General features: G+C 38.5%; 1 protein-coding gene across 1 annotated transcript in view; it reads left to right on the top strand.

Annotated features, from left to right (window-relative positions):
• LOC149539875 (protein PSK SIMULATOR 1-like) overlaps nt 1-13,689 on the top strand; it is a 139,451-nt gene extending 125,762 nt beyond the window's left edge. Inside the window, exons 10-12 of the mRNA XM_089801078.1 lie at nt 12,400-12,476; nt 12,713-12,757; nt 12,892-13,689. Of these exons, the coding sequence (XP_089657204.1) occupies nt 12,400-12,476; nt 12,713-12,757; nt 12,892-13,429 (660 nt within the window). The 3' untranslated portion in view covers nt 13,430-13,689. The remainder of the gene's footprint in view (nt 1-12,399; nt 12,477-12,712; nt 12,758-12,891) is intronic.
• Nucleotides 13,690-13,909: the final 220 nt, after the last annotated feature.

The following is a 13,909-nucleotide window of genomic DNA, read 5'->3' as shown; positions in this document are numbered from 1 at the left end:
AACTTCTGTTGTATGTTGTATCTGTTTTGTTTGCTTTATTGCTATTTATCATTTATTTCTGGGCTAAACTTAACATGGTATCAGAGCCTGACTTGAAAGCAGCATTTAAGAAAATATGTTTGTATCTTATGCATTTTTTTCTTATCCTTGGTAAAGAATTTGCTGCATATTATTCTCAGCTAAAGATTGTGATTCACATGAATTTCTTGCCTGCATGGAAAACATCCAATGGCCTGATTCATGCCCTTGTTCTCAGATACAACTATCATAGTTGATGTATTGAGAACTGTTGAGATAAAAGTGCCTCTAGAATTCTTGCCTGTATGCTATTTCATTTATTGATGTTTATGTTAGCCAATTTATATCATCCAGTTCCCTCTTTCGTCGGGTTGCTGTTATGATTGATGATAATATTCATCGCACTCAGATTGGGCTTCTCCATGTTTTTTCCGTTTTTATTCAGGCATAGTTATCTCTTGTATTCTCTGGGCCTTATCATCAGGTTTCTGCATTGTTTTTTCTTCGGGCCATGTAACTTGTCAGGCTGACTCAGAGGCGGGATAAGCTGTATCTGCAACTCGCTTTCTTGCCAATCATAGTGGCACTTGTTTTCAGCTCAAATGTAACTTCCCCTTTCTTTGGGTTTATTGGTGCTTCGGTTGCCCTTGTTTACTCTTTCTTTTTCTTCTTTCGTATGGCATGGCATTTATGGGTAACGTCGAGTCATTCTATGGAGTTCATTGTTGTCATGCTTGTTGTCATTGACTTTCTTTCCTATCGTGTCTTTTCACTTTTGTTTGGAATTTCTTGCTTGTAACTGCCACTTTGATTTGTTTCATGATTGGGTTCCTTTTGTTCACGTGTCTATTTCTCTGATTTCTCTTGAAGTCTACCATTTGTCAAGGACCTTTTCAGAGTTCTTTACAGTTACTTATATTCTCAAGATGCATTAATTTCTATTTGTCTTTTTCCATACTTTTTTCTCCTTTGTTGAGTCCTTTGTTGAGTTCTTTGCCAAGTCCGAGTTCAAGTCCTATTTTTGGGCTGCCAAGTCTGCAGCAAGTTACATATCATGCCCCCCTGTTTAAGAACCTTAATTATTTTCTATGAAATATAACTATATAAGTACTTCTCGTTACATCTTTGTGACATCAAATATTACCCCCCCGCCCCTGGTTAGAGTGTCTATGCTAGATACATTATGATACTACAATCAGCGATTCCTATGAAAAAACTCTTTAATGCTGTCATTCTTTAGTTACATATATCATTGTTTTGCATTTTAGAAAATACAAAAAGATGATTCTTTATAATTACAAAACATTTATTTATCATGATAGACAAATACTTGTATTTCTTCAAACCATGCTTCCCACGGGAGTGGGCCATCTGATCTCCTGAAGATAGTAATCTCAGCTGCATCAGGTTTTTGAAGGGTAGTGCCTTTGGGTATAGCAACTATCAAGGGGACAGCATCAACAACCTTCACTAGAAGAGCAAGATCTACTCAGGCTTTCCTCCTTTGTTCTCAAATTCAGTCATAAAGTTCTCTAATCCAATCTCGAGCAGGGTTCTCTTTTTTGTTCTCTTGGTCTAGGTATGCTTGTGCAAGATTTCTCAAGTGTAAGCTCTCATTGTGCCATTGTGGAGCAGGCTTTCAAGCTTTTCCTTGACAGTCCTCATGAATTATAACTGTAACCTGTCACGCAATGTCATGAACTATGAGCCTCCTAAGAGGCTCAGTACGAATTCTATTACGGCCACTAAATTTTTTGTTATTTGTAGAATTCTATAATAACCAGAGAACTTCACAACAAAGAGTAGCTAAAAAAAGGTTAGTGCTTTTTCTAAGGGAGTTGATCTATCCTAAAATGACATCTACAAGACAAATATCGGCATCAAAATTAAATACCGAACATATTCCAAACTTCTTTAGCAAATAAGCAATCAAACAAAATATGTTTGATGGAATTAGGCCTTCTACAAAGAGGGCAGAAATTAAGATCACCAAACCATTAAGCACTGGGAGTTTCAGCAGCAGCAATCCCCAAATAAAACACCCAAATAAAACATTTTCCCTTAGGTTTAGGAGGTCTGGCCCACAAGCATGACATAAATGATTGCTAAGATTCCATGTCACTGTTTTTGTTCCATCTAGCAAAAAGGTGGGGGATAATATCAATGTTATCAGATAAGATAATGATATTAATGTCCAACAAGAGACCAACTAAAGGGTCCAAGGGACTAGAAGATACAACAGGGATGAAAAACAACCTAGCAAGAGCACTAAATGGTGCCTGAGAAAGAATGAAGAAAAAAGAAAAGAAGGGAGGCAAACAACAGACGAGAGAAGGACAAAGTATCCTTTCTCAGTAAAAAGAAATCCAATACCAAAGGATAAGGCCTAGAGTGACCAAGAGTTTGGGCCCGTATTTGAGTAGCATTAGAGATAGGGTGCCATTGTCTGATAAATCCGCGGCGAGGTCTAACAAATCTAGTATGTCGAGAGATGGGTGTAGCAAGCGATCGCTTCATGCCCCTCGAGGGTGACATGGGTGGGAAGAAGGGGGTAATGAGCTGATTTGAGGCCCGACTTTGAGGAAACATAAGCTGTAAAGTGTGGTTAGGGAGTTGTAAAGCCTCCTAGAGGCAAAGCACTAAATATCGCTGGTTGAAATAATTGAAGAAGGCTGAAAGAGATCTGCTATCGGCCTCTAATCTCGTAGTATATGGGGCATCAGAGCATCTCAGTTCGCATCTTCGATAAAGTGCAAAGATGGATAATCCGATCATCTCTAGTCAAATGGTGATATGTCTAGCATTGAAGCCACTAAGAATCGACTTTGAAAGACCCTAGGGAGATGCGGAGGTTGTGACTCCACTGTCGGCTTCAGTAGAAAGGACGCACAATAATCTTGTCACAAGTCTCTAAAAAGTGCTCAGAATAGAAGCACATCTGCGGGTGTAGACCCCTTGGAGGGTTAATCCAGGTTGTGGTGATATTCTGTTTGTATATGTTAAGTCTAACATGCCCATTCAACTCCTGCTATGAAGGGAGGAGATGGGCAAGAGCATCCAATGAGAATTGGGGTGGGAGGTGATCAATGTCAATCTCGATTGAGCTCAATAAGGTAGTGGCCTGGGTGTACCAACATCGAGATCTGGTCGTCAAGTTGGATTTGCTGATATCTAAAGAGGAACAATATGCGAGGTAAGAGTATTTGTGGTGACCATCTGTTGAGTCCGCAAAGCCCCTAAGGCGGTGAAGGAACCACATCATCGACAAAGAAGAGAATGGAGATCAGAACTTGGAGTAAGTGGCAACCATCCTCGGGGAGAAAAGTTTCACTAAGGAATGCTTCGAGCTCATCAATATAGATGCCGAATATAGTGGGGGAGAGAGGGCAGCCCTGCTTCACCCCGACGGTGTTGTGAATCGGATTTGAGAAACCCTCAAGAGTCCTAAATCTGCCAACCATTGTCTCATAAAGTCTGATAATCGTTGCCGGAGGAATATCAGAAATACCAATGTCTCTAAGCCTCTGGAAAAGGGCCTCATAGGGAACGGAGTCAAAAGCTTTACGAAGGTCTATGAAACAACAATAGACTTTTGCAACATGATGCCAAGCTTCCTCAATGATAGCTCATGGTGTCAATATGTGATCCATGGCTTTGATAGAGGGGAGAGGAGACCCATCTGACCACATGAAGTTGAGGAATCTATTTTGAAGGGTTACACAAGGTTTAGGAAGGGAAGGAGATGAGCATTGTGGCCTCAAGATAGGAAAGTTTTCTATTGGGTGAGAGGAATATCAAATCTCTCATGCAGTTCCCGCCATGAAATCAACTGATCTTCCTTAATTATATCATTGAAAGTCCTTGAACCTTTATCAACCCATGTTTAAGCAGCGCAACCCTATAGGAGAGCAATGGTTTATTATTGTGCTTTAGATTCCACCACATAGACCTCTCCCTAGAGAACTTATCATTCTTGTCAATTATGTCGCTATGCATAACAATGTTACATCGGTGCAGGGGTGCGGGGGTACGTTTGGTAAGAGTTTCGGGTGCGGGGAAAAATATGGCCTCAACTTGGGGACAGCAGGGGTGTGGGGGGCGGGGGTTGAATAGTATACATATATGACTGAAAATGCTAATTATGAAAGTATACTTTAACTTACCGAATGTAATTGAATATAGAAAATTGAAATGCAATTCATGAACCTTGAGTTCAAACTTGAAACTTGAAACTTTGTAACCATTACCAAAGACCATTGAACTTAGTAACATACTCATAGTAAAATACTAAAACTTTTGAACATAATAATGATAATGATAATTGAAAAATATAAACCGTACATAGTACCATGCAAGTCAACCATTGACTATCAGTTTATCAAATGACAAATATGAAAGATTCAAAATTCATTGTTCAAATATGAATATCATATATCATAAAATACTTATGATGACAATGAACTGAGTAGCATGAAACAGTTCAATGAAATAATGTATCATGACCTTATCAAAGTGAGTACAATCAACAAAATGTCAATAATGAGAATGTAACGGTTGAAGCTCTCTAATCATCCCCAATACCAAAGTCCTTATCACTAGAACTACTAGGCTTCTCATGGGTAAGATCCCGATCCTCCAAAAGGAACACTAACTAGCCTTACATTGGCTTTTGCTGCATTGTCATCCTCATCAATCTGGGCCAGATCCTCTTGCTCTACATCCCATTATGCTGTTGGGCTCTCCTTGTACTCGCATGTCTTGCGATCTTTGAGCTGCAAGAAACCATGTACAACAACAAACTTCTCTGCTATCTTAGAGATAAGATTGTCCTCTTAATAGAGTGTATGAAGCTATAGGTGGACTAGTTCCTCTTTGCAATTGAGGAGTTGAAAACCTGAGATAACAAAGTTGAGAGTTACAACTTACAAATGTTCATACAATTTGTGATAGATGATAAATGATAAATCAATGAATCATAAATTAGTAAAGTAAAACTCTTAAAGTTAAGATTATAAAGGGGTGAAACTACAAACTTGAGAAAGCAATCCAATGGCTAGTGAGGTGATCTTTGACTTCTGTAACCCATGACATTTCCACCACAAAATGGGGTTCTTTTGTGCCATAGTTTTGGGATCCACCTTTGCAATATCTGAGTATCCTACAAGTTACAAGTTTACAACATAATATTAGAATAAGTTACAAGTAATAATCAAAAGAACTTATAATTATAAAGAGCTTAGAACACTGGATCAAGAATTAAGGATTACTTGTAAGACTAGCAAATTCTGACCACTCGGTTTGAATCTCACTAGTAGTCTCAGTATCATACATCTTGACAATGCACCGAAAAAACCCATTCTTCACCTCATTGTCCTGAAGTGGTGTGACTCTACCATGCCTAGGCATGTACCACTTCAGGTTCAACACATAGGCAACCATGTGCAAAGGAGTATTCATCTTCTTCCACTTGTAGTGAATGATATGCTCAATGTGCTCTGTATAGAATGCTAGAGTGGGGTCTCTCTCACGTACAATAGCCCTCATCCGTTGAAGCATGGAATCAATGCACTCATAAACCTCTCCAAGGCTAGGTGAATTTGCATCTCCATATCTAATCATTTGAACCACTGTAGTAATTATGGAGACTATGTATTTTGCATCACTCCAAAATTGATTACTCTTCACTGTCTCCTTCACCCTCTTCCCTTGCGCTATTCTTGACTCAAGCCGTCGATTCCCTTCTTGTGTCATAACCATGAGTTGCAATGGCTCTTGCAACTCAATCATTTTCTCCAAGAGAATATAATATGAGGCATATCTTGTCTCAACTAGTTTCGAGATCTTTGCGAAGCCCTTGAAAAGTGCATGTGATGTATGGCGATTGTAGATAAACATCTGCACCTCTCCCATCATTAACCACCTGTCTAATCTAGTCAATTTCCCCATGTCTTTGAGTGCATTGTTTATGGCATACGCACAACATGGAGTCCACCAAATATGCCTATAGGATGCCTCAACAAGCCTCTTTGTAGCTTTGCACGCATATGTTGCATCTGCCACAACTTGGACCACATTTTGTGGCCCAACCTCCTTAATTGCATCCCTAAGCACATGAAACTTAAAATCAGCATCTTTAGGATGCCTAAAACTATCAATTGCCCTCAAATAGTATGGGCCTTTGGTGCATGTGACAATAATGTTGATGAGGGGACAATGACTATTGTTTGTCCACCCATCGATGATAATGTTGTAGCCTAACTCCATCCAATGTACATTCATCTGCTCCATCAAGATCCCAACCTTGTCATAGGCCCTATCCAACACTATGGTTCTCAACTTATGGTCACTTGGCGGCAAATATGATGACTCTTCCTCTTTTTTTGACACGGACATCATTCTCACAAAATAGGGAGATCGAGCCACATGCATAGGGATGCCATTGACAAAGAAGAAATCACCAACAACATCATCTAACAACTCCCTTGCATGCATGTTAAATAACTGAGCGATGGGGTTACTACCACTACGACTTGTACTTGCTTTCCATTTCCCCGTGCTGATATCCCCAGCTGAACTGTGTATAGGTGAGGAAAAGGATGGTTGTAGGTGACATAGTCCTTGCTCTCTGATGCAAGATACATGTAGATGTATCTCGCTACCCTTGTAACTGTTGTATATTATGTACTTGTTGTCTAGCAGCCAAAGATTTAGGCACTAAGACTGCTGTATCATCATAAATGCCCCATATTTTGTTCACATTGTCAAGATTTTCCAAGAATATGCATGAGCTCACAACATAACCAGTCCAAAAAGGTGTGCATTAACTCTTATAATGTTGTCAAACCATTTTGTGCCACACATATTACACTTCCATTTCCATGTGGCATCCCCTGTAGGTGTAGAGCATGTGATTTTCATAGCAAATTGTTTTAGAGGGGACCTTGGATCATAAGGACCCCTAGCAAACTCTGTCAAAATCTATGAAGGCAATCAATAGAAGGCACCACTCGTGCAACACAAGGAGGCTCTTCCTTAGATTGGGCATCTACATCAGCCCCATGGTCACTTTCCTCAGGCTTAGGCTCATATTTAGATGCACTTCCCTCATTAATTTCCATGTCTTCTACACTTTGAGTGGATCAAGATGCCATTTAAAAAACTGCATTTCACAAAATAAAAATGATGATGAATCATGATACACCAGCCCAAGTAATTAATAATAATATTAAATAACATAATTTTTTTAAACAAACTAGTTTCAGTCTACTTAAAACTTTAGAAATTTAAAAACTAGTAAGCTAAATACGTTTCAACCTATTTTAATAACAAAAAATTAATATAGAAATCACAGAACAATATTAATAATAAAATAAAAATAAAAAACAATAATAGTAACACTAAAGTTTAGTACTATCAACTATCTAGTAAAAAAAGTACTGTAAAATTAAAAAAACCTACCTTGAACTTGATGAAGCACTTGCAAATCAAATCTTCTTGCTCCTCTTGCTCCTTTTGGTCTTGTAGTCCCTTGCAAATTCAATCACTAAGCTCTCACAAATTCCTCCAACCTCTTTTGCTTATTTTGCTCCTTGCTGCTCCAAAACAATGAAATGGAAATGTGAAATGAAAATGAGGTGTATTGGCCCTATTAATCCTTGAAATAGACCTAATGGGACCCACACCCAATTAGGGTTCCCATGCTTTGAAAAACAATAAAAAAACAAAACCAAAAACTTTATTTATTTTAAACGTTTTCAGCTAGTCAACGGATGCACCTTGGGTGCACCCCTATTAGATTGAGTATGGATAGGGGCCCTCAGGGAATAGATCTGGTGGTATGTGGGATGTGGGATTGGTAGGTCTGGTGGTATGGACTAGGAGATCTAGTGGGCCAAAGCCCATTCTGCTTAGAACTCAACATACGGTACACTTTTGTTAGCGACCCACACCTTGAACCACCTTAGAACTCCCCTTATAATAGTAGGGGCCTTCTATCCTCCGATGGATCCAATTGAGGATAGGTAAGTTATGGGTGGAATGATAATTGCGCTACTATGTCGCGTTGCGTCCCGCTTGGGTGCGGCCGTGTTTTGGCCTCGATTGCAGTACTTAGGTGTGTGACGTACCTGCACCCGGGACATATGCGCACCCGGTGCAGGGGGTTTTAGTGCGGGTGTGCGCACTTGGGTAATGCTGGCATAATATGCTTCCTTACCATATCCCTTCACTCGTCCTTGAGTATCAATCATAAATAGTAATTGCAATCTTTTTCCTTTGCTCCTGAACGAAAGTGCTTGAGACCTGTTGTTATATTCCTTAAATCCAAAAGGTGATAACCCTTGAGGTTTGAGTAGTCACTTCCCTTCTATATCAATTCTTTTATAACAAGTATTAGACATAATTAAGCCCTTTTCTCCTAATTTATTTCATAAACAATGCCTGATTACTAGCTCACCTCTCTGTTATGTTAACATGCTGGTGGTATTGTTATTGATATCATAACTAATATGTTTTGATCACTGTTGTCTATTCTTCTCTGGTGCTCGGTGGATTCAATCACTGACTCTTCTAATAACATCGTTTAACAGGGAATCACTATGGTAATGTATTATTCCAATTGTTGTCGATATGCCCGATGATTAATTGGCATAGCAATGATATGGTATCTTCCTCAGTTAATTGATTTCCTTGAATGTCAACTGATTGTTATTGGCGATGGGCATGACGAATTGCTCAGATAATCCATAACTGCTAACTCATCAATGATCACTGCACATCTCATCTCTATATACGATCCCAATCAGTCTATTGTTGTAGCTTGATGAAGTCTTCCAAACTACTATTTGATTCGTCTAGACTGCAGACCATTAATATGGATGAGTAATACTTATCATTCTGCTCTCAAATTATATGCCTTAAAACTAATGATTAATGTCCGTTGATTGAACTATCCAGCGCAAATAAATATATAGTCCAGTAACTGTAGTTTTTGTCTCTTCGAGAGACTTGACAAAATTGAAGGACTTGGTTGTCATGATTTGAAAAGGATCGTAATATCACAATTAGGATTTTGAATGGGGGACCTTCAATCTTTTTATGGTTGTGTTTCTCTTGGCAATCATCGGGTCTTTTAGATATAGTGTATAATCAAGGTGGTGTGGTATGGTTAGATGACTATAATCCTTGGCCGACCATCTCTGCTGGTCTTCTTCTTTGTAATAATTACATGAGTGAATAAAAACATTTTCCTCTAGTATTTGGTACACACTGTCATGTTTATTATTGCTTTATGTATTTGATTTATCAGCTATAGTATTAAACATTTGGCGCCATTGTCTTAAAAGGAATTGGGTCAGAACTGTGTGATTTGTGCACTTTAGATTGCTATAAAAGCAATAAGAGGCCACAAGGAGGTCAAGGCCAAGCAACCAGGCAAATCTTTAAGGATTATAGAACAAAGAGAATGAAGAAGATTATGAGAAGCATTTGAGGAAATACTAAGGTTATAGGAGCTGGGAGTGGAGTGGCAACTATGGGCTCAAGATCAATAACCAAGGCAGCAGCTTCGGAAACAACAGAGCTTGAAACTGGCTTCAAACTCTCAAAAGGAATAGCCCCCTCAAAAGATTTAACAGAATCAAATCCCACCTGAACATCCTTCAAGCCCAAATCACCAAAATTGTCTCCTCATAGATCTTTTCAACAGCTTTTTCCTGTATCTCTGTAGGAGAAAAATCCTCAACCACCTGAACAGGAGTAAGGATTTTTGGCAGTTGCTAAGATTTCAGAATGAAAAAGGAAGGCAACCGACCAAGAGAAGGGAAAGAAAACCTCTTCTCAGACCAAAAATCTGGTCACCATCCTTGGCTGCCAACATTGGAACCTCGACAATCTTGTTAGCTTTAGTACGAGCCTCCAAAAACATATTCATGAGGAGCACATCCTGGGTTGACTTCATCGAAAGGAGAGAAACAGAGGTCTTTCTAGCCTTCTTGTCCTTAGAGACAGCAAGCTCCTTGTTAAAAGAAGACTGCCAAAGGGTTCCAAATCTTCAATAACCAATGCCATAACTAGCTGCTAGATCTGAAACAACCAAAATCATCTCCATTTGGGCCGTCATTCTCAGGATCTGTCTCACTTATACTCCCAGGACAAAAGTCTGCAGCAGAAGCCCTACCACTGCCCTGAGAAGAACCCCTACCTCAAATCTCAACCCCCAATGCCATTGCTTTGAAGCTCTAAGCAAGAGGACAAGAGGGAACACAGAAGATACAGAACTCTAAACCAAAGCAAGGGCTCACCAAAACAAGAAACCCTCAGGAAAGACCACATAAAACATGCAAAGAAAAAATCCCTCCAACACATAGCAAACACCTCCTCTGCAAAACAGAACCACAGCCCAGAAAGCAACAGCAAACAGACCCCCACTACAGCAGAAGACCCTGTAAAAAAAACATTAAAAAAGGAACACAAAGGGAGGACAGAGCCCTGCACTCCAAAACTAGAGATATTGTTACTAAATGAATAAATTGTTTTTCATCCATTGAAGAAGACATAGCTTGAGAGTGAGATTATGTCATGTCCCCTCTCTAGTTTGACTAGCAGAGTCATGAGAGTTGGCCTATTATTGGATTCTCATAGGCTAGCAGTGGTGGATAGAGACGCATACTGGATACTCAGTGACCAGAGTTGGTTCTACAGTCAGTTTGAGAGCCAGTTGGGGCAGTTCCTTAATTTTAGGGATTTTCCTAAAATTTAGGAGGTTGTGGCATTGATTAGATTTGAGATTCCTCGAAACCAGTACATGGTTTTAGTTTTAGGGTGACAGTATATTCCCTAGTTTCTAGGGATGGGACTGCCAGTTGACCCACATTGCCTAGCATCAGTAACAAGCAGGCGACAAGACCAGTTCGTTGGTTGTTTGGTTGGTTTACCTTTCCAGTTGAATAAAATTAAATATTTAAGTTTGCGTTTAAATAAATCAAAATAAAGCTATTTATATAGCTAATTGGAGTAATAAGGGGATTTTGGCTTTTTCCGGTCAAGCAGGCCTATGTGTTATAGCTTGTTGTAAAGGTCTTGAATTATTATAACTTATTTTCATCATCCAGAGACTTTCGGGCACACCGAGTTATGTTATTTGAGGAAAGGGGTGTTTTTCCTATACATGAAGGCCTTTCAATTGAGAAGATGCCATTTTATAATAAAGAGAAAGGCATATTCTCTCTTTAGGGTTCGATTGGCTTTGAGAGGGAGATAAAAGGAGATGTTGGTTCACTCTTTCATCATCTTTTACATCTTCATTTTTTATATTTGCAATTTTGCTCTGAGAAACGATTCTAGAGGACTGGGACGTAAACCCCAGAGCTTGGCTATTGGGACACAAATTCCAATAGATGGTTTCAGTAGCTATTCTGGTTGACTGAATATTATATTATTGCACACTGTTTCCAGTCTATTTCATATTTGCTGTTGTTGTTAATTATTGTTTTACTTATATCTGGAAAATATAAAAAAAGAAAAGAAACGATCCTTCTGTAACTTCTGTCCAATTCTCTAAGATCACAAGGAAAGCATAGGAAAGTCTATTATTTTAATTAAAATCTACAGAAGTTCAGTGAAAGGATCCATTTGGGATCTTTCATACTTATTCATTTGGAGGTTGGCGCTTCTCGAAAGATGTTGGCAGCCATATGGAAAAGATTGGTGTCTCTTACTGGATTGGTGCTCAGTTGTAGGGATTGGGGTCTCCAGTAGGTTGAGACTTACAAATTGAGATCATCGATGTCTTATGTGGGTTGGTGCCTATGAAGTTTGTAAGACAAGTTTATATAAACAATATTTTGCCATGGTTTTGTCCCTGCAATTATGTGTCATATAACAGGAAAACTGTTGCAGGGTTTTGCAGATTCATAATATTACAGGAATTGATAGTCTCTTATATCAGAACTGTGGAGTACACTGAACTTATCATAATTCACAATTTGAAAGGGATTTGATCTGAAAAAGCTGTGAAACATGTTTTTTCATGGGAACTGTCACTTAGAATGATCCTTGAACAACTGATTGACATGTTAAGATCTGGCGTTAGATTAAAGTTTTTTACATTATTTTTTTGTTGTCTGTCCAGTTACATCTAAAATATTATTCCATCAATGACTCACCAGATATTCAATTAGCGTCGAGAAAATGTATTGTGTTTCCATTTATTTAATTTTATCTTATTTGTTTGCCAGTATAGGGTGAAGTTTAATTTTAATGCTGCAAGTCTTTGCTCTCATTGGTGGGACATCTATTTTCTTAAACATCTTTTAATTGATCCTTCGTGCAAGGTTGAAGCTGTAATTATCTAAAGTTTAGTTGTTTGAATCCTGTCTACAGCTCACCATTGCTGAGATTAAAGCGGAGATGGAGAAAATATTAGCCTGGCTTGTACCCATTGCAACAAACACCACCAAGTAATCATTTTCCATCATAAAACTTGTGATTATTTTTTGAAGAATCTGTTTAGTCTAGCATTATGCTTAGGTGATTTGGCTTGCTTCCCAAAGAAATGATGGATGTCCATATTTAAGTATCATGAATTGATAATTGCAGATGATAGAGGCTTTCCTTATGTTGCTTTGACATTGCATTTTTGGATTTCATTTGGTTATTTATGGCTTTTGTGTATATGCTTGTGTTCTGGCTTCAGAGCACATCATGGATTTGGATGGGTCGGGGAGTGGGCTAGCACCGGGTCAGTAATTCACTGAAGTTTCTTTTGGCTAGACACATAGTTTCAGCTGGAAGGTCTATATGTCAAATTGCAATTTTAAGATATGCTCCAGACAGATCAAGTGCCTGAAAATATTTTCAACTGCTTGTGTGCAGATCTTCATTTGATCAAAAGCTGCCAGGTCAAAATGAACTTACGCTCATTCAGACTCTTCATCATGCCTCAAAGGAGACAACAGAATCATACATTCTCGATTTAATTGTGTTGCTTCATCACCTTGTGAACCATGCTAGAAGCACTACAAGCAAGTCACCTATTCGCTCTCCAGTACAAACGAAAGTAACTCAAGGATTGGCTACCATTGACAAGCCAAGTGCAACTTCAAATGGACATCTTACAACTCCTCAACTGTCTCAAGAAGATAAAAACATGCTCAAAGATGTCAACAAGAGGAAGTTGACCCCAGGAATTAGCAAAAGTCAAGAATTTGATACACTGAAGCCACGATCCATTGGCCAATCTGTTAATAGACTGAGCAAGAGCAACAGCCATTCACCAACCAGAAATAGGAAGAGCGACTCCAATGAAGTAAAGAGGCAACAAACGCCTGCACTTCCTGCAATTTATTTTGACATTGATAGGATAAAAGCTTTAGATGTAATTGATAGAGTTGATACACTCAATTTATTGTAACGTGTGCTTTATCATTTTTCAATCTCCATCATTAAGTGTTAGGAGCCTGAGTTATTTAGAAGTTTGATCGTGTATTTTAATCACAAGGGCATAGTGATCAGTGTCTCTTCTTAGAGAGTTGTACAGTATAAAATCTGTAATGATGAATAACAGGAGCATCCATTTCTGATCATATTTGTATATATGAGCGGTACTTGAGTTATGGTTTGAATGTACAATGTTAAATACCAATTTTACATGAAGAAGATTGATCAATTTAAGCTTTGAGTTCGCAACCATGAATGCCTTTATTGTAGAAATAATTTATTAAAACATTTAATTTCTATATCTATCGCTGCATGGCAGAAGTGATGGTGTATTTGTCTAATATGGCTGGAATTTACAATATCAAGTGCCAATTTTATTCAAAGAATATTGATCAATTTAAGCTTTCCAGTTGATAAACCTGAATTTCCTTTTTGTAGTAATATTTTATTAAAA

This window comes from Cupressus sempervirens, chromosome 9 (assembly GCF_028749045.1).
Source record: "Cupressus sempervirens isolate cs-2001-9-10 chromosome 9, ASM2874904v1, whole genome shotgun sequence".
Lineage (NCBI taxonomy): Eukaryota > Viridiplantae > Streptophyta > Pinopsida > Cupressales > Cupressaceae > Cupressus > Cupressus sempervirens.
Note: the sequence above shows the minus strand (reverse complement) of the source record. Positions and strands in the feature narration are given on the sequence as shown.